The 21,186-nt window shown below is 38.6% G+C and overlaps 1 protein-coding gene and 1 non-coding gene across 3 annotated transcripts in view; both read right to left on the reverse strand.

Annotated features, from left to right (window-relative positions):
* The window catches only part of MICU2 (mitochondrial calcium uptake 2), a 115,663-nt gene that overhangs the window by 55,102 nt on the left and 39,375 nt on the right, over positions 1-21,186 (reverse strand). For both annotated transcript variants that reach the window (XM_003833031.5, XM_034936443.3), the window contains exon 2: positions 18,907-19,054. In XM_003833031.5, the coding sequence (XP_003833079.1) occupies positions 18,907-19,054 (148 nt within the window). The remainder of the gene's footprint in view (positions 1-18,906; positions 19,055-21,186) is intronic.
* LOC112436958 (U6 spliceosomal RNA) lies at positions 3,436-3,538 on the reverse strand. Its single transcript, XR_003025621.1, has one exon. It is a non-coding gene; the product is annotated as a U6 spliceosomal RNA (small nuclear RNA).

Raw genomic sequence — 21,186 nt, forward strand, 5'->3', positions numbered from 1 at the left:
AGAAACAAGGAATATTATGGGTCTCGTGGTCAGGTGAGAGGTCTGATCTGGAGATACAGGTATGAAAATCAGTGTTCAGGGAACAAGTCAATCACTGATGTGGATAAGATCATCAAGGAAGAAGAGTCAAAGATACAAGAAAAAGTATATTCACTATAGCATTATTTATAACAGTGAAAAAATTATAGACAAATGTTCTACCACTAGGGAACCAATTAAATAAATTATGGCATATTAATAAAATAGTATTGTGCAGTCACACAAACAGTATTTTAGAAAAAATATTTGTTGACAAGGAAAATAACTCATGATCCATTATACAGAAAAAGTTAGGGTATAAAAACAGCACATAATGCATGGTCTCAACTTTGTAAAAAGAAATGTGTTAATGTTGGTTGTTTCTGAATGGTGGTGACAATCTGGTTGACTTTATTTTCTGCTCTATACTTTGTAATGTCTTAGTTTCTAACATGAACATAGGTTTTATTACAAAAAAGTGTTATTTCTTAATCTAAAATATGTAGCTGCTAATGTTTACCTGATGAGTGTGGTTAAGATCTTAACACAGATTTTGTGGACAGAAGGCTTTAATCTTTTAAAATTTTAGACCTTTAATTGAGAATATTAATTTTAACCTATAGCAGCTACAGGTCTTCTCACATTCTCTAATTTAATCATCCCAACAACACTATATGGTAGACACTATTATTTTATAGATCTGGAAACAGGCCAGGTCAGGTAGTTTACCCAAGGTTACAACGGGGCTAGTGAAGCTGTGGAAAGAGGACTGTCTCCAGGTCCTGTTTGACTCCAATAAGCCACCCTTTACCACAATTGACACCTGGCATCCCAAGACACCTTCACATAGGTTATAAATATTTCTCAAACTTGTTTGATCAAAACAATCACCCGGAGGGTGCTTGCTAAGCATACAGGAATCTAAGAGAGGGAAGTAGATAGAAGGTGGGAGGGTTATACAAGGATTCTATCGCCGTATCTCAGATCTTCTGAATAAAAACTTCCCAGGGTGGGGGAGGAGAGAAGACAAGTTTGAGAGTTTTTTTTTTTTTTTTTTTTTGGGACGGAGTCTCCTTCTGTCACCCAGGCTGGAGTGCAGTGGCACAATCTTGGTTCACCGCAAGCTCTGCCTCCCGGGTTACACCATTCTCCTGCCTCAGCCTCCCAAGTAGCTGGGACTACAGGCGCCCGCCACCACACCCGGCTCATTTTTTTTTTGCATTTTTAGTAGAGACGGGGTTTCACCGTGTTAGCCAGGATGGTCTTGATCTCCTGACCTTGTGATCCGCCCGCCTTGGCCTCCCAACGTGCTGGGATTACAGGCGTGAGCTAGCGTGCCCAGCTGACAAGCTTGAGAGTTTTTAAACAAGGGCCCCAAGCAAATTTACTGTCAGGCAAGTTTGTGAAATTCTATTATCACTTTAGATAATTGATACTCAGTTTTACAGAGCAGGAAGATGAGCCCCAAATCAGATTAAGCTACAGTATATGGTGGCAAAGACAAGAACTACACAGTTCAACTGCAATTAATTTTCAAATTTAAGATTCATTTGTGGAATTTCAAAGTCCAAGATAAATTCGCAAAGATATGGGGTCACCTGAGCAACTCTGGCACGTGCACCATAATAAATTCTGTGGTCACCCTAATTACAACCCTTTCAGAGTAATCAACTGGTTAATCTGAATTTGGCTGTCTGGGTTGGCTGTTCATTTGTTTATTATTTACATATTTATTTGCAAAAAAATCTCATGTTGTAAGTTTAAATAAGGGCATACCATATACTGGTATAAGGAACAGTCAAAACCAGCATAGGGCAAAATTCCTGTGGTGTCTTTCTAAAGGCCTTATTTCTCTCTTCCCAGTTCAGCAACTGTGCAACTGAACATGGTGGAGAAATATAACCACAAGTATGCTGAACAGACTTACTTTAACCTTATAATAATTAATAACCTCAAGTGGGACTTTAATAGTGGCATCTGTTCTGTGACCCATTTTTGCTTACACTTGGCTAATTATTAAGAAGTTAACAGAGGTTTAAGCTGTGACCTCAGGCTCGTGGAAGTATGAAAAAAACCTTCAGGGAACTTAAGCTAAAATCATGGTCTAACAGGTGGTAGAATAGATACTTTTAAAGGGTAGGGCTAGCACTGTTTTAGTTTTCCCTTAAATATTACTACCAACAATGATTGTAAGGTCTAGCTGCACACACAGGAGCCACAAATATCTGCTTGCTTTAACTTAATAAAGACTTAAGGCATAATCCACTCTATCATCTCATTCCAGACATTTTGTTTTCCAAAGCTACATAAATTTATTAACTTTTGGTTTGCAGTTTCAACTTATGCTGAGCTACACTTAAAAATACTTACTGCCAGGTATGGTGGCTCACACCTATAATCCAGTGCTTTGGGAGGCCAAGACGGGAGGATCACTTGAAGCCAGGAGTTCAAGACCAGCCTGGGCAACCAAGCAAAACCTCTCTCTCTACAAAAAATTAAAAAATTAGCTGAGTACAGCGGCATGTGCCTGTAGTCCCAGCTACTTCGGAGACTGAGATGGGGGATTGCTGGAACCCAGGAGGTTGAGGCTGCAGGGAGCTATGATCGCACCACTGCGCCCCAGCTTGGACCACAGAGTAAGACGCTATCTCTTAAACAAAACAAAGCAAAATAAACAAAAACTTTTGCAGGGGTCTACCAATTATGGGAATAACGCTCATTATAAAACGTTTAAAAGCTAGATATAGAAAATATTTAAAAATCTAAAATCACCCATAGTTGAAGAATTCAATTATAATAACTGCCAATATTTTTGCATTTTCCTTAGTAAGAGTGACAGTTTCAGAGCCTCCTATGTGCCAGGTACTCTGCTCTTTACTTGTATTATTGAATCTTTACAACAACGCTTTGACGTAGGTACTATTAGCACTCCCGTTTTACTGATGAGGAAACCTAGACTAATAGCTTATATAACTTTGCCCACAGACACAATACTACTAAGTGGTGGAGCCAGTATTCAAACTCACTTTCTGTCCTATTCCAGGACCTGTACTATCAACTATACAATAATGCCCATTCTTTCGTTATTCACTTATGTGTGGGGACTCCAACTATCCTTTGATCTCAATGGGCCCTACAATCTTTTGAATCTACGACCTTTTCGCTATTTCTCACCTGCTCATGTCCTAACATGCCACCTGGCTCAGCTTCCATGGTCAACCACCAGACCTGTTCCCTTGTGTACACACTGACTCCCTTGCTTCTCTTTCCCTTTGTCATATGCTCTTGGCTAATTCCAACACTGCCTAGATCCAACTCTCTGCCTATTCCATACCAGCACTTTTGCAGCTGAACACAGTGGAGAAAAAGAACCACAATCATGCTAAACAGACTTATATATTTTTTATACATTTAAAAAAATAAATGGAATGCTTCACGAATTTACGTGTTATCCTTGCATAGGGGCCATGCTAATCTTCTCTGTATTTTTCCAATTTTAGTATACGTGCTGCCAAAGCAAGCATATAGACTTCTTTTTAAAATTATTTTATTTTTTAATTATTATTATACTTTAAGTTTTAGGGTACATGTGCACAATGTGCAGGTTAGTTACATATGTATACATGTGCCATGTTGGTGCACTGCACCCATTAACTCGTCATTTAGCATTAGGTATATCTCCTAATGCTATCCCTCCCCCCTCCCCCCACCCCACAACAGGCCCGGGTGTGTGATGTTCCCCTTCCTGTGTCCACGTGTTCTCACTGTTCAATTCCCACCTATGAGTGAGAACATGCGGTGTTTGGTTTTTTGTCCTTGCGATAGTTTGCTGAGAATGATGGTTTCCAGCTTCATCCATGTTTCTACAAAGGACATGAACTCATCATTTTTTATGGCTGCATAGTATTCCATGGTGTATATGTGCCACATTTTCTTAATCCAGTCTTTGTTGGACATTTGGCTTGGTTCCAAGTCTTTGCTATTGCGAATAGTGCCGCAGTAAACATACGTGTGCATGTGTCTTTATAGCAGCATGATTTATAATCCTTTGGGTATATACCCAGTAATGGGATGGCTGGGTCAAATGGTATTTCTAGTTCTAGATCCCTGAGGAATCGCCACACTGACTTCCACAATGCTTGAACTAGTTTACAGTCCCACCAACAGTGTAAAAGTGTTCCTATTTCTCCACATCCTCTCCAGCACCTGTTGTTTCCTGACTTTTTAATGATCGCCATTCTAACTGGTGTGAGATGGTATCTCATTGTGGTTTTGATTTGCATTTCTCTGATGGCCAGTTTTGATTAGCATTTTTTCATGTGTTTTTTGGCTGCATAAATGTCTTCTTTTGAGAAGTGTCTGTTCATATCCTTCACCCACTTTTTGATGGGGTTGTTTTTTTCTTGTAAATTTGTTTGAGTTCATTGTAGATTCTGGATATTAGCCCTTTGTCAGAGTAGGTTGCAAAAATTTTCTCCCATTCTGTAGGTTGCCTGTTCACTCTGATGGTAGTTTCTTTTGCTGTGCAGAAGCTCTTGAGTTTAATTAGATCCCATTTGTCAATTTTGGCTTTTGTTGTCATTGCTTTTGGTGTTTTAGACATGAAGTCCTTGCCCATGCCTATGTCCTGAATGGTATTGCCTAGGTTTTCTTCTAGGGTTTTTATGGTTTTAGGTCTAACATGTAAATCTTTAATTCATCTTGAATTAATTTTTGTATGAGGTGTAAGGAAGGGATCCAGTTTCAGCTTTCTACATATGGCTAGCCAGTTTTCCCAGCACCATTTATTAAATAGGGAATCTTTTCCCCATTGCTTGTTTTTGTAAGGTTTGTCAAAGATCACATAGTTGTAGATATGCGGCATTATTTCCGAAGGCTCTGTTCTGTTCCATTGATCTATATCTCTGTTTTGGTACGAGTACCATGCTGTTTTGGTTACTGTAGCCTTGTAGTATAGTTTGAAGTCAGGTAGCGTGATGCCTCCAGCTTTGTTCTTTTGGCTTAGGATTGACTTGGCAATGCGGGCTCTTTTTTGGTTCCATATGAACTTTAAAGTAGTTTTTTCCAATTCTGTGAAGAAAATCATTGGTAGCTTGATGGGGATGGCGTTGAATCTGTAAATTACCTGGGGCAGTATGGCCATTTTCATGATATTGATTCTTCCTACCCATGAGCATGGAATGTTCTTCCATTTGTTTGCATCCTCTTTTATTTCATTGAGCAGTGGTTTGTAGTTCTCCTTGAAGAGGTCCTTCACATCCCTTGTAAGTTGGATTCCTAGGTATTTTATTCTCTTTGAAGCAATTGTGAATGGGAGTTCACTCATGATTTGGCTCTCTGTCTGTTACTGGTGTATAAGAATGCTTGTGATTTTTGCACATTGATTTTGTATCCTGAGACTTTGCTGAAGTTGCTTATCAGCTTAAGGAGATTTTGGGCTGAGACGATGGGGTTTTCCAGATATACAATCATGTCATCTGCAAACAGGGACAATTTGACTTCCTCTTTTCCTAACTGAATGCCCTTTATTTCCTTCTCCTGCCTGACTGCCCTGGCCAGAACTTGCAACACTATGTTGAATAGGAGTGGTGAGAGAGGGCATCCCCACCAGACCTGCCCTAAAAGAGCTCCTGAAGGAAGCACTAAACATGGAAAGGAACAACCAGTACCAGCCACTGCAAAAACATGCCAAATTGTAAAGACCATCAAGGCTAGGAAGAAACTGCATCAACTAACGAGCAAAATAACCAGCTAACATCATAATGACAGGATCAAATTCACACATAACAATACTAACCTTAAATGTAAATGGGCTAAATGCTCCAATTAAAAGGCACAGACTGACAAATTGGATAGAGTCAAGACCCATCAGTGTGCTGTACTCAGGAAACTCGTCTCACATGCAGAGACACACATAGGCTCAAAATAAAGGGATGGAGGAAGATCTATCAAGCAAATGGAAAACAAAAAAAGGCAGGGGTTGCAATCCTAGTCTCTGATAAAACAGACTTTAAACCAACAAAGATCAAAAGAGACACAGAAGGCCATTACATAATGGTAAAGGGATCAATTCAACAAGAAGAACTAACTATCCTAAATATATATGCACCCAATACAGGAGCACCCAGATTCATAAAGCAAGTCCTTAGTGACCTACAGAGAGACTTAGACTCCCACACAATAATAATGGGAGACTTTAACACCCCACTGTCAACATTAGACAGATCAACGAGACAGAAAGTTAATAAGGATATCCGGGAATTGAACTCAGCTCTGCACCAAGCGGACCTAATAGACATCTACAGAACTCTCCACCCCAAATCAACAGAATATACATTCTTTTCAGCACCACACCACATCTATTCCAAAATTGGCCACACAGTTGGAAGTAAAGCACTCCTCAGCAAATGTAAAAGGACAGAAATTATAACAAACTGTCTCTCAGATCACAGTGCAATCAAACTAGAACTCTGGATTAAGAAACTCACTCAAAACTGCTCAACTACATGGAAACTGAACAACCTGCTCCTGAATGACTACTGGGTACATAACGAAATGAAGGCAGAAATAAAGATGTTCTTTGAAACCAACGAGAACAAAGATACAACATACCAGAATCTCTGGGACACATTCAAAGCAGTGTGTAGAGGGAAATTTATAGCACAAAATGCCCACAAGAGAAAGCAGGAAAGATCTAAAATTGACACCCTAACATCACAATTAAAAGAACTAGAGAAGCAAGGGCAAACACATTCAAAAGCTAGCAGAAGGCAAGAGATCAGAGCAGAACTGAAGGAAATAGAGACACAAAAAATCCTTCAAAAAAATCAATGAATCCAGGAGCTGGTTTTTTGAAAAGATCAAGAAAATTGATAGACTGCTAGCAAGACTAATAAAGAAGAGAGAAGAATCAAATAGATGCAATAAAAAATGATAAAGGGGATATCACCACTGACCCCACAGAAATACAAACTACCATCAGAGAATACTATAAACACCTCTACGCAAATAAACTAGAAAATCTAGAAGAAAAGGATAAATTCCTCGACACATATACTCTCCCAAGACTAAACCAGGAAGAAGTTGAATCTCTGAGTAGACCAATAACAGGCTCTGAAATTGAGGCAATAATTAATATCTTACCAACCAAAAAAAGTCCAGGACCAGATGGATACACAGCTGAATTCTACCAGAGGTACAAGGAGGAGCTGATACCATTCCTTCTGAAACTACTCCAATCAATAGAAAAAGAGGGAATCCTCCCTAACTCATTTTATGAGGCCAGCATCATCCTGATACCAAAGCCTGGCAGAGACACAACAAAAAAAGAGAATTTTAGACCAATATCCTTGATGAATACTGATGCAAAAATCCTCAATAAAATACTGGCAAACCGAATACAGCAACACATCAAAAAGCTTATCCACCATGATCAAGTGGGCTTCATCCCTGGGATGCAAGGCTGGTTCAACATACGAAAATCAATAAATGTAATCCAGCATATAAACAGAACCAAAGACAAAAACCACATGATTATCTCAATCGATGCAGAAAAGGCCTTTGACAAAATTCAACAATGCTTCATGCTAAAAACTCTCAATAAATTAGGTATTGATGGGATGTATCTCAAAATAATAATAGCTATCTATGACAAACCCACAGCCAATATCATACTGAATGGACAAAAACTGGAAGCATTCCCTTTGAAAATAAATAGACTTATTTTAACTTCAGAATTAATAACTTCAAGTGGGGACTTTAATAAGGTTACTGGCAATCATATTGTATTTCTCAATCCATCAACTCTCTCACTGTTTTATAAGGCTATTTCTGTAAACCTCAATACCTTCCCCCCCTCTTCACTCTCAGCTGATAACCTGGCTTCCCAATTCACTGAGAAAAAAAAGAAAGAAAGGTAATAAACAACTTGACCAGCTTCCATTAGATGTCATGTGGTGTGCATGCCTTTTCTCCTGGTATTATGAAGGAACTCTGTGCTCCTACCTAATCCAAGCTTCCACTGTGCTCTCAAACTCTTTTCCCTCTTGTCTTCACAAGGACTGTGTTTTAGAAATTTTTCATTCTTCCTGCACTGCCAAGTTTTCCTGTCTCACCTACCAACACATATTAAAAGATCCTCTTGATCGCATTTCCACCTCCATCTACTGCTTCATCTCTCTCTTTCTCTTTATGGCAAGCCACTCTGGAGTCTTTTTTTTTTCCCCCATTTTTTCCTAAACCCACTCTAGTCAGGCTTTCATGTTGACACCAATGCATCAAAACTGTTCTTATAAAGGTCACCAATAACCCTCATATTGCCAAATCTAATGGTCAATTCTTAGTCCTCATCTGACCTGATTTCTCAACAGCATTTTTCATAGTTGATTACTCCTTCCTTGAAATGCTTTCTTTACTTAAATTTCACAACACTCTGCTTTCCTGGTTTTCTTCCTACCTTTTAGCTGCTCCTTCTCTGGGTTTTCCTTATCTCTTCACCTCCAAATGTTGGAATAACTCACCACTCAGTCCTTTGACTTATCTTTTCTACCCAAACTCATTTTTGAGATCTCATCAAGTATTTTAGCCTTAAATAGCACGTATATATTGAAGATTCTTAAATTTACATCTCTAATGTCTACGGAGTTTTCAGGAGAGCGAAGACATGAGACTATTTGGAAGTTTTAAAGAATGAGACAGTGGAGAGAAAAAGTGATGGAACTAGAGAAGGGGGCGAAGGAATCAGCCTTAGCAGGGCAAGAGCACTACTTCCAGTTTAAAAGGCCAGGAAGCATGTAGGCAAGTTCTCGGGCAGCAAGGGAGGGATCTGAAGAACTCCCTAGCTTATGGCCTTAATTTGCTCAGTTAAAAATAGGTGAAATAATATTATAAATGTGAAAAAAGGATGTGATAAAAAGTCTGAAAAAAGCAGCAAGAGTTGAGAAGAGCTGACAAAGGAAATAGGAGAAAGCTAATTCATGTGTAAAATGATTGGAAAACTCTAGGTGAAGGTGAGGACTATCAAAATTAGTGGCTCCGATCTGCACAATCACATGATTTTCTCCTAAAGTTGACAGCAGGCTAAGTCCGACAAGAACAACAAAGGGGAAAGATATTTGCAAGTAGTTATTAAACAGTGACAAAATGACAAACCTGTAGCTACAGGGGAGGAAAAATACCCAAGAGGAACAGAGAGCTTGGGAATAATGGGTTAGTTGAGACTAGAAGCTTTTATTAAATCTGAGAATAGGTGCATTGGGTATTAGAAAGTAGGCAGGGTGGGGACAACAGTAACTTGTTGCCAGAGAATGGGATTCTGCAATTTGAGATTTTAAAACTGGAGCAATTCCAGGTAATGGACGTGGGAAGTGAATACGAATGAAGGTCACTGGAAATGAAAACTAAAGAACTATAAGGCTAAAGAAATTCAGTAGAAAAGAACGTAAAGAAGGGAAATGGTATTCTGGCTAGATAAGCTAGGTCTCAAAGCAGCACATTTGATGGTTTTTAGAGTGCACAATGGAGGACTGAGGATGACACTGATTTCCCTCAAGCCTACCAAGGAAACAGGAAGAATGAGTATCTACTTGAAAGGAGCATGGGGAGATGGTTTACAGAAGCCTCATTAACTACTATTAATAAAGTGTATTATTTGCAAAAAATCCAAAAAGATACATACTACGTAAAAATGAGTTTAGGATCTAATAAATCTTAGACTGTTTTGTATCTTTCTGTTTATTCATGGAGATCATGGGTCAGTGGGTTGGCCCTGTTTTTCCTTATTTTGCTGTTCATAATGATCTGTAGGAATGCAACCAAGATTATTATCCTTCTTATCCATGATGAAAAATGAAGATGAAGTACATCATATGCATAAAGGATGTATTATTTGGCCTGCAAAATTACTGAATTCTTGATTTAGCTAAATGCCTTCTGATAGTTTAATTGCATTCCAATGAATAATAAAAGTGGAAACATTATAATCTTTAATCATGGTTTATTTTAGTTCTTTGAATATATTTACAATGGCTATTCTAAAGTCTTTTTCTGGTATATCTGATATCTGGTTGCAATCACAAGCAGTTTCTGTTACCTGCTTTTGTCCAGTAGGGTCATATATTCCTGTTTCTTTGCATATTTCATAATATTTTGTTATAAAAACTCACATTTCAGATAATATACTGTAGCAACTCTGAGTACTATTAACAATTCCCTGCTCCCCCAGGGTTGTTACTGCTATCTGCTTATTTGCTATTAGTTTAGTGCCAAGCTGGATTATTTTAATGAAGACTATCGCCCCCCAGTGTTAAGCCTCTGATGTTGCTCCTCAGGGAGGCAGTTTTGGGTATGCCTTCAGTCACCCTGGGATGAGAGTAATTTGGGCAGCACTCTAGTTTCCGTTTTCTTGACCATACCAAGATGTTAAGCTCCACTAATTTGGGGTCCTTTGAAGGAATAATTTCCATTGTCAGTGTTTAATATTTGTAATGACCCCAGGAGGGCTCCTTACAGCTGTCTCTTTCCCTAGTTCTCTTCTGCAAAGCAGCCAGCCTACAGTTTAGCCTGTTATTTTAATTGAATTTGTTAATGTCCTCCCAATTACCTTTCACCACAACCTCCACCTGTTTTTGAGTGTGGATCTTAGGCTTGAACTTCTCCATTTTCTGTTGATGGTGAAGTCGGTTTCTTTGGGAAGAGATAAGGAGCTATTTGTTTTACCTGTTGCCCACACCCTCCACTTCTCACCCCACAAAATTTGTGGGCTGGGGTTCTGGGGGTGGGAGTGGGACCAGTGGTGTAACTTCAGGTCTTCTTGACTTGCCTCTCTCAGTGTGGAACCTGTCTTACAAGTTGAGACAAGAGCAATCAGGGTCCCAGTATTCTTAGGGGTACAAGGCCCAAGGTAGAGCCTCCATTTCACAGGTGAGGGATGGCAGGGAGAAGGGAGCTCCCACTTCTCAGCTGCACTCCCCAGAACTAGCCTCAGCAACAAGTAGCTGGGGGCAAGATGAGAAATGCTGATATCTGGTTTCTCTGGGAAGAAAGCCCTCTGAATGGGTACTGAGGGGAGAGGAAACCTCTGTTCTTGGCTGCACCAGTTTGGAATAAATTTCCATTCAACAAACTGGGACAGGGTAGGGAGGGAGTTCTTAGTTCAAGCATCCCAGACTCTTAGTTTTCTTATCCAATTTTAGTAGATTTTCTTAAACAGATGTTCTTTAATGTGCTATATGACTCCAAGACCACTTCCAGAGACTTTAAAGGAAGGTCTTAAAATTTTTTTACCAGTTTCAGTGGGAAGTGGGCCAATGGAGTTACTCATGCTGCCATGATGAAAGTCGACCATCTAAGTTTGTTCACTTTTACTCAGTAAAATTTCATTGTGTGAATACACTGTAGCACAGTTTATTTATCCAGTCTGTTATTAAGGGACAGTTGAGTTGTTTCCAGCTTTTGCTAATATAACACTGCTACTATAAGCATTCTTACACATATATCCCACTGCACAGGGGCAAATATTCCTGTTGCATATAGAGTGTATATATAGGAATGGGATTTGTATGTCAAAAGTTATGCTAATGTTTAATTTTATATAACAGTTCTAAGTTGTTTTCCAAAGTAGGAGTTTCTTTCTTTTCTTTTTTTTTTCTTTTTGAGACAGAGGCTTGCTCTGTTGCCCAGGCTGAAGTGAAGTGGTGTGATCTGGGCTCCTGGCAACCTCCACCTCTTGGGTTCAAGCGATTCTCCTGCTTCATCCTCCTGAGTAGCTGGGACTACAGATGCACGCCACCATGCCTGGCTAATTTTTGTATTTTTAGTAGAGACAGGGTTTCTCCATGTTGGCCAGGCTGGTCTTGAACTCCTGACCTCAGGTGATCCACCTGCCTTGGCCTCCCAAGGTGCTGGGATTACAGGGGTGAGCCACCATGCCCAGCCCAAAGTAGTAGTTTCAATTGGCATGTCCAACTAACAGTGTATAAAAATCTTTGCTGATCTACATTCTCTTCAACTTTTGTCTTTAACAAAATTAATTGTTGCTAATCTTATATAAAATTATATCTTATTGTAGTCACTAATAAGGGTAAACATATTTATGTTCTTTTTTTGCATACATTTCCTCTTCTGTGAATGCCTATTTACTACTTCTGTCCCTTTTTTAAAAAAATTGTCTTTTTCTTATTGTAGTTTTCTACATATACTAAGTATTGTCTTAAATTTTGGAAGTTTTTGGCTTACCTTTTCAATTTCTCTAAGGCAACTTTTGATCAATAGAAGTTCTAATTTTAATATGGTTGAATTTTATCAATCTTTTATGTTAGTGCTTTTTGTGGCTTATTTAAGGAAGATTTCTTTAACCTAAGGAGACAGATTTTAAAATTTTCTTTGAAAAATGTTTGCTTGTTTTCCATATGCATATCCAACTGCACTAGTACCATTCGTTGAACAGTCCCTCTTTTTCCACTGATTTATAATGCCACCTCTCTCATATATAAAAGTTCCCTTGTGTTTCTGGGCTCTTTATTCTGTTCCACTGGTCAGTTTGTCTATCCCTATGCCAATGCCATTTGATCTTAATTACTGAGGTTTTATAATAAAGCTCATTATTTGATAGAATTAACTTCTCCATTTTTTTCCTTCTTTCAGAGTGTCTTTGCCAGTTCAGGCCCCTTGTTTTTCCGTATAAATTTTCAAATCAGCTTGTCAAAACACACACACACACACACACACACACACGTGCATACATGTGTGAGCACACATTTACCTACCCCATTGGGATTATTGCAATTACACTGAATTTATAGATTAGGGGTTACAAACTAGGCCAACAGGCCCAATTATGCTTGTAGAAATGTCTAGGTAGCAGAATTTCTGTAAAAATTTTCAATTTGAGTGCCTGTAACAACATCTAGACTCTAGTTAGCTATATAGCTTGTCCCACCGACTATATTATATTGATTTGATTCAAAACTATTCTTTTTCTGACTGGTCCTGTAAGGTTTTAAATTTTCCACTTGGTCATCTAAACTATTCTTGCCTAGAGTTCTCTTCTAGGGACCAAATACTCTTCTGAAGATGCCAGCTTCACTTTCATTGGTTGAAAATATTTTAAAATTTCTTTTGAGATTCCTTATTTGACCCATGTGTTATTTAAAAGTATGTCATTTAATTTCCAAATACTTTGAGATGTTTCAGCTATCTTTTTGTTACTGATTTCTAGTTTAAGTCTACTGTGGTCTAAGACCATACTTTGTATGCTTTCTATTCTTGTAAATTTTTTTAAACTGTGTTTTATGATCCCAAATTTGGTCTATCTTGGTGAGTGGTTCCAGGTTAGCTTCAGAATGTATATTCTGCTATCGTTAGGTGAAACATCCTATAAGTGGCAATTAGATCCAGTTACTTGGTGGTGCTGTTTTATTCAGGTATATCCTTACTGGTTTTCTGTCTGCTGAATCTGTCAATCAATGACAGAAGGCTCTTGAAATCTCCAAGTATAATAGTTTCTAAGAACACATCTGTTTCTCCTTGCAGTTCTATCAGTTTTTGCCTCATGTGCTTTGATGCCCTGTTGTTAGGTATACATACATTACAGATAGTTATGTCTTCTGGAGTACTCACCCATTAAAAAAAAAAATCACTACGCAATGCCTCTTTTTATTCCTGATAATTTCCCTCATTCTGAAATTTGGTTTATCTGAAGGCTAGCTACTCCAGCCTTCTTTTGATTAGTGTTAGCAATTACTCTATCTGTAACTTTACATTTAAAGTGGGTTTCTTTTTTTTTTTTAGTCTCTTTTTTTATTATTATTATTATACTTTTAAGTTTTAGGGTACATGTGCACAGTGTGCAGGTTAGTTACATATGTATACATGTGCCATGCTGGTGTGCTGCACCCATTAACTTGTCATTTAGCATTAGGTATATCTCCTAATGCTATCCCTCCCCCCTCCCCCCACCCCACAACAGTCCCCAGAGTGTGATGTTCCCCTTCCTGTGTCCATGTGTTCTCATTGTTCAATTCCTATCTATGAGTGAGAACATGCAGTGTTTGGTTTTTTGTCCTTGCGATAGTTTACTGAGAATGATGATTTCCAATTTCATCCATGTCCCTACAAAGGACATGAACTCATCTTTTTTACGGCTGCATAGTATTCCATGGTGTATATGTGCCACATTTTCTTAATCCAGTCTATCATTGTTGGACATTTGGGTTGGTTCCAAGTCTTTGCTATTGTGAATAGTGCCGCAATGAACATACCTGTGCATGTGTCTTTATAGCAGCATGATTTATAGTCCTTTGGGTATATACCCAGTGATGGGATGGCTGGGTCAAATGGTATTTCTAGTTCTAGATCTCTGAGGAATCGCCACACTGACTTCCACAATGGTTGAACTAGTTTACAGTCCCACCAACAGTGGAAAAGTTTCTTATAAACCACATGCATAAAATACATATCTACAGTGACAGTGACTGTTGATATATCTGGATTGATATCTACCGTATCTAACTATTGCACTTGAGTTTTGTTTCATTTTTTTGTCTTCCACTCTTTTTTTGCCTTCTCTGATTTTAGCTGAGTATTTTACATAATTTTCTCTCCTCTCTTAGAATGTCAATTCTATTTATTAAAAATATTTTTTTAGTAGTTGTCCTAAAGTTTGCAATATATATTTGCAACTAATCTAAGTCCACTTTCAAATAACACTATACCACTTCGTGGGTGGTACAAGTATCTTATAACAAAAGTATTCCCAATTCCTCCCTCCTGTCCCTTATACCATTGCTGTTATATATTTCACTTATCCATACAATCTGATCATCCAATATTGTGTTGCTATTATTTTGATTAAACTGTTATCTGTTATATCAATTTTTAAAAACGTGATTTTATATTCATGTATTCCTTTTCTACCTTAACTGTCTTCCTTTCTTCATGCCAAGTTCCTGATATATCGTTTTCCTTCTTTTTCTGAAGAACGTCTTTGAACATTTCTTGTAAATCAGATCTACTGGTGACAAATTCTCTCAAATTTGGTTTGTCTGAGAATGTATTTCTTTTTCACTTTTGAAGGATAATTTTCACTGGATATAGAATTCTACATTGGTAAATTTTTCTTTCAAAATTTTATCCACCCTCTTCTTGCTTAAAAAGAAATATATAATTCTTACCATTGTTTTTCTACAGATAAGGTGTTTTTTCTTCTTTGGCTTCTTTCAAGATTTTTTTCTCTTTCTTCTGTTCTCTAAAATTTTTCTGGCCGGGCGTGGTGGCTCATGCCTGTAATCCCAGCACTTTGGGAGGCCAAGGTGGGCGGATCATGAGGTCACGAGATCAAGACCATCCTGGCTAACATGGTGAAACCCTGTCTCTACTAAAAATACAAAAAATTAGTCGGGCTTGGTGGCGGGCACCTGTAGTCCCAGCTACTCGGGAGGCTGAGGCAGGAGAATGGCATGAACCCGGGAGGTGGAGCTTACAGTGAGCCAAGATTGCACCACTGCACTCCAGCCTGGGCTATAGAGTGAGACTTTGTCTCAAAAAAAAAAAAAAAATTTCTGCAGTTTGAATATGATACACCTAGGCATTTATTGGTATTTATTCTGCTTGGTGTTTTTGTGAACTTCTTGAATCTATGGCTTGACATTTGTTAATAATTTTGGAAAACTCAGTCATTATTATTTCAAATATTTCTTTTCCTCTTTCTTTTTTTCCTGGTGTTCCTGTTCCTTATATGTTACACCTTCTATAACTGACTCACAGTTTTTGAATATTCTGTTTTTCTCAGTCTTTTTGTTCCTCTTTGCTTTTCAAGTTGGGAAGTTTCTATTGACATATCTTCAAGCTCACTGATTCTTTTCTCAGCCAGGTCCGTTACACTGATGGGCCCAACAAATACATTTTTTTTTTTTTTTTTTTGAGTCAGGGTCTTACTCTGTCACCTAGTCTGGAGTGCAGTGGTGCAATCATAGTTCACTGTAGTCTCAAACTCCTGGGCTCAAGTGATCCTCAGCCTCTGAAGTAGCTAGGACTACAGGTGTGTGCCACCACACCTGGCTAATTTCAAAGGCATTCTTCATTTCTGTTATACTATTTTTGATTTTGAGCATTTGCTTTTGGTTTGTTCTAAGAATTTCTCTGCCTCTGCTTACGTTACTTTAAATGCTGTGCACTTTTTCCATTGGAGCCCTTAGCATATTAATGTTATTTTAAATTCCTGGTCTGATAATTCCAAATATCTGCTATATATAAATCTGATACTGATATTTGCTTTGTCTTTTCAGATTGTGCTTCTTCTTTTTAGCATGCCTTGTGACTTTTTTTGTTCTAAGTTAGGCATGATGTATTTGGTAAAAGTTACTGAGGTAGATTGGCCTTTTATGTTTATCTGGGTAGGAATCAGTTGTGTTTACTGTTTGCTGTAGTTGTAGGTGACAGAGGCTAAAATTTCCTCTGGTGCCTTTTTTTCTTCTCCCCCATTATCTTTTCTCTCCTTAAATAAAATCTAAGAGGTAAGTTCTTTCAGTACTGCCTTATTATTGCACAAGGGCCTGCTCTATGGATGTGGTGGTGAGGTGAAAAGGGAGGTACGTATTGTACAGTCCTATGATCAGCTGTCAGTCTTTCAGTCGGACTGTGTGACTGTGAAGGGATGTACCCTTCAAAAGCGGTTCTCAGTTTTTTTGTTTTTCCACTCCACTTGGTGAGACAAGAAGGCCAGAGGGGGCTAGATTTGGGAATTTCCATCCCCCTAGGGTGGCTGGGCTCCAGTAAAAAAGTTTCCTTTCTGTGCAGGCCTTTGTTAAGGAGAATGAAATGCTCTGGGAGTATCTAAAAATGGCTACTTTTCCCTCCCAGGGAGGGAGAGGGGAGAGCATTTTTCTTAGATCTTCACTGTGAGAACCTGGCAGAGTTCCTCAAGGTAAAACTCACAAAAGCGTATGGGCTTCTCCGTGGCTGGCTCTTCAGGAGTTGTTATCTCTCAAGCTAGTTCACACTCAGATTCCAGCAATTAATTACCCTTTAAATATTCCTACCTGAAGCTGGCTCCAGTGGTGGGTTCTTAGAGGTTTCTGTTGGTAGTAAGCTGACTCTATGGATCTGCTTGCCTTCAGTTTCCAGCTCAAGTGTGACCTCAATTCTCTGATGAATCTAACAGGAATTCACAACGTCCAAGTGCTTTACCTGTCAGAGGCTAAACTACTTTTCAAGAGAAATCTTTTTGCATATCTTTGATTACTTATATTATGAACTTACTGTACTAATGTGGGTAAATATCTTTAAGGTTTCTAGTATACACAAACTTCCCTGCAAAAAAGCTGTAATAAAATAACCTAGGCTGGGCGAGGTGGCTCATGCCTGCAATCTCAGCACTTTGGGAGGCCAAGGGGGGTGGATTACCTGAGGTCAGGAGGTTGAGACCAGCCTGGCCAACATGGTGAAACTCTGTCTCTACTAAAAACACAAGGCCGGGTGCGGTGGCTCATGCTTGTAATCCCAGCACTTTGGGAGGCCGGGGAGGGTGGATCACGAGATCAGGAGATTGAGACCATCCTGGCAAACACAGTGAAACACCGTCTCTATTAAAAAGTACAAAAAATTAGCTGGGCGTGGTGGCACGTGCCTGTAATCCCAGACACTTGGGAGGCTGAGGCAGGAGAATCGCTTGAACCCCAGAGGTAGAGGTTGCAGTGAGCCAAGATCGCGCCACTGCACTCCAGCCTGGGCGACAGAGCGAGACTCTGTCTCAAAAAACAAACAAACAAAACCAAAAATTAGCCAGGCATGGTGGTGGGCTCCTGTAATCCCAGCTACTCAGGAGGCTGAGGCAGGAGAATTGCTTGAACCCGGGAGGCGGAGGTTGCAGTGAGCTGAGATCGTGCCATTGCACTCCAGCCTGGGAGACAGAGCAAGACTCTGTCTCAAACAAACAAACAAAACCCTAAACATATTTTTACCACCTTATTTTTCTGCTCACAAACCTTCAATGCCATTCATCCCTGCCAAATACCATTCATCTGGTGGTTGGAGAGGGCCACTGAAGTCTTCTGGATAATCCAGACCTTATCTGTTTTTCAATTTCATCCCTCACTACTGCTTAAAGTAATCCTTTCGTTCCAGTGATCACTGAATTTATTGTCCCTAGAATACACCATGATCACTCATTTCGTTTTTGTTTGTCATCCCTCAATGTTTATAATGCTGTCCCATGTTCTCTCAGCCTTTTTGAATTCAATCTATACTACTCTGACTGCTCACCTTGCTCTCACCCATTTCAGCTGCTGCATATTTATAGAGAGTATTCCAGTACACTTAGGAAGGCGTCAGAAAGCCAACAAGTTTTCACAGACTACTTCTTCAATACGAGCACAGAGGATGGGGTCAAATCCACTCTATGCAAAGTGAGGACTAATTTAGATAATAAAACTAAGAATTTCTGAAATCTGAAACAAATGCACGTTGGCTGCTTATTAAATAAAATCATGTAATTATAGTTTTTCAACTTCTTGTTTCTCATTTTTTTCAGGATTTTCTACCTGTGACATCATGACTGCATTAAACAGCTCTCCTAACTTCTCAAATCTAGTTTCATTTTTTTTTTTGGCCCAATTTATAACATGGACAAAGTAATTACTAATGACATATTTAGTAGCAATTAAAACGTAAACTATTTTTCCTGTCTCTTTAGAGAAACATATATACAAAACAACTATTTCTAAGATAAATATAAAAGTATAAGTAGTGTCACAAGAAAAGTCTAAATAAGCAAATGCATGGTACAAAGATGATAATTAAAATGAAGAAAAGCTGTTATCAATCCTGAAAAACAGGTTTTTCAGCCCTGAAGTTTGATTTTTTTAATTAAAAAAAAAAAAAGACCCAACTCACGTTCCATTTGCTCAAACATCACTGAGAAGAGGAAGTCTCGTGGTGTCATATAATATTCTCCTTCATGTTCGAGTGAAGAAAACTGCATGAAGCGCTGCTTACGAAGAGACAGTTTCCCAATATATATTATTCCATGTTCAACATTTTTCTAAAAGAAAAATAAATTGCAATTTAAGATTTTTTCAGTGTTATTCCCAGTCACTTCTAGGACAATCTTTAAAAAGTAACTTTCACGCTTGGATCTGACAATCCCCAAACTTTTAAAATCATTCATTTAACAAATATTAACTGAGTGCCTACTTCGCACTGAAGATACAATAATGAATAAGACTAACTTGAGGGAAGTGACATTCCAAAAAGGGAGACTGGCAATTAATGAATAAATGTATAAAATAATGTAAAATGGTAAGAAGTACTACATAGAAATATAAAGCAGGATAAGAAAGGGATAAGGTGGTAATACCTTAAGATAGTCAGAGAAGGTCTTTCTAAAGAGGTAACATTTAGAGAGATTAAACGAGGTGGAGTTAGTGTGTCCTGGGGTTGGGGGGTCTCTGGAAGAAAAGCATTCTAAGCAAGCACAAAGTCCATGAGGTGGGAACAAGCTTGGTGTGGTCAAGGAACAGCAGAAAGGCCACGTTACCAGAGTGACTGAGGAAAGAAGAGAGTGGCAGAAGAGAGTCAGGAGGGCAACAGAACATGTGAAGTTGTGCTTTCATAAAGATAAAATATATCATATTAGATAAATAGCTTTGCTTTCAGAAATGTGAGAGAACCATGGGTAGAAAGAGCTAGCAGAAGGATGGGTAAAATATTGCGGAATATATAGGAATATGGTGGAAGAGTCTGCACCTCAGGCAGTAGGACTTAGACCTTGACTAAGTGCTAATGAAGAGAGTACTGAAATCTTTATAAAGAACTTTTTGTTGAGCATTTCTATGTATTAGGCACTGTACTAATCAAGTATTCACAGAGATTATTTAGTTAATCCTCATAATAACTTTGAGCAGTAGATACAGAAACTGAAAAGTAAATGGCAGAGGCAGGCTAAAAAGCTAGGTCTGACTCAAAGGGTTTTAATCTCTTAACTACCACACTATCCTCCTACACATGACTGGGCATTGTGAACTAGGGAGACTGGAGGAAGATGACACAGCAGTTAAAAGACACCTATGTCAATGCACGAATCTTGATACAAGAACATATTATCTGTGAAATCCAATAGCAGGCTTTCATTCTGGATTGCTTTCCTGAGACACTGCTCTAACCTGGACCACAGTATCCTTCCTGGACATATCACCTTCTTTTCACACTGAATACTGATTCTATAATACTCTCTGACACACAGGCAATGTTCAGTGACTGCTGACTTGAATTGAAATGGGAAAAACATGAATTCCAGTTGCTTAAATCTCTCTTAATTCAAAGCTGTCAACCCCTTCTTTTGGCTGATTTCAGTTCTCTGACCAGTATTAATTCTCTCTCTTAATTAGACAACAGGCTTCCTTGAGCAGCTAGTTTTACACCTCTTTTGAGTTGTCAGTGTCTACCAGAATATTGCACGTGTACAGAATATCAATAATATTGTAATGATCTGTACCCTCACCTTCCCTATGCCTTTCCTTTTCTTTTCCCTTAAATGACTACTACAAAAATAGCTGAAGGGGAATGTTTTAATTACGTAAGTCCACACTTACCATCCCCGTAATCAGAAAACTAAATTTTATTGATACTTTCTGAACATTTTAAACGTGGGGCAAATATACATGTTTTCAACCAACAACTTGATCCTTTTTGTAAAAATAAACAAACTCTTCTTTCCAAACCTCAACCAACTAAAAAAGGTCAGCTACTCATTTATCCCTGTCCTCTACTGGTGCCATAACAAGATAGGCCATTAACTCTATGTTTCTTCTGATTGTCCTTTAACTTGTAGCAATCTTATTCTTTCCTGGTCCTAACTAATATCAAATCTCATCAAGAAGTAAAAACACTAACCTCCCACTCTTTTACAGCAAGACATGAAAACTATTTTCAAAGAAATTCTGTTTTTTTTTTTCTTCTAGGAGGTTTAGACCCCACAAACTCCTCTATCTTATGGTTACCATTTTTATATGCTTATACATGCCTATAACTCATACAGGATAACATTTTTGAAGAGGCTTGAGTCAGTTATTCAGGGAAGTGCCACCTTACTGAGTTGAAAGGTTGAGTGAACTGTCACTCCTCTGAATTTTGGGTAAATATCCGCTGTAGTGAACAAGAAAAGGTAGAGGAATT

This window comes from Pan paniscus, chromosome 14 (genome assembly GCF_029289425.2).
Source record: "Pan paniscus chromosome 14, NHGRI_mPanPan1-v2.0_pri, whole genome shotgun sequence".
NCBI classification, from domain to species: domain Eukaryota; kingdom Metazoa; phylum Chordata; class Mammalia; order Primates; family Hominidae; genus Pan; species Pan paniscus.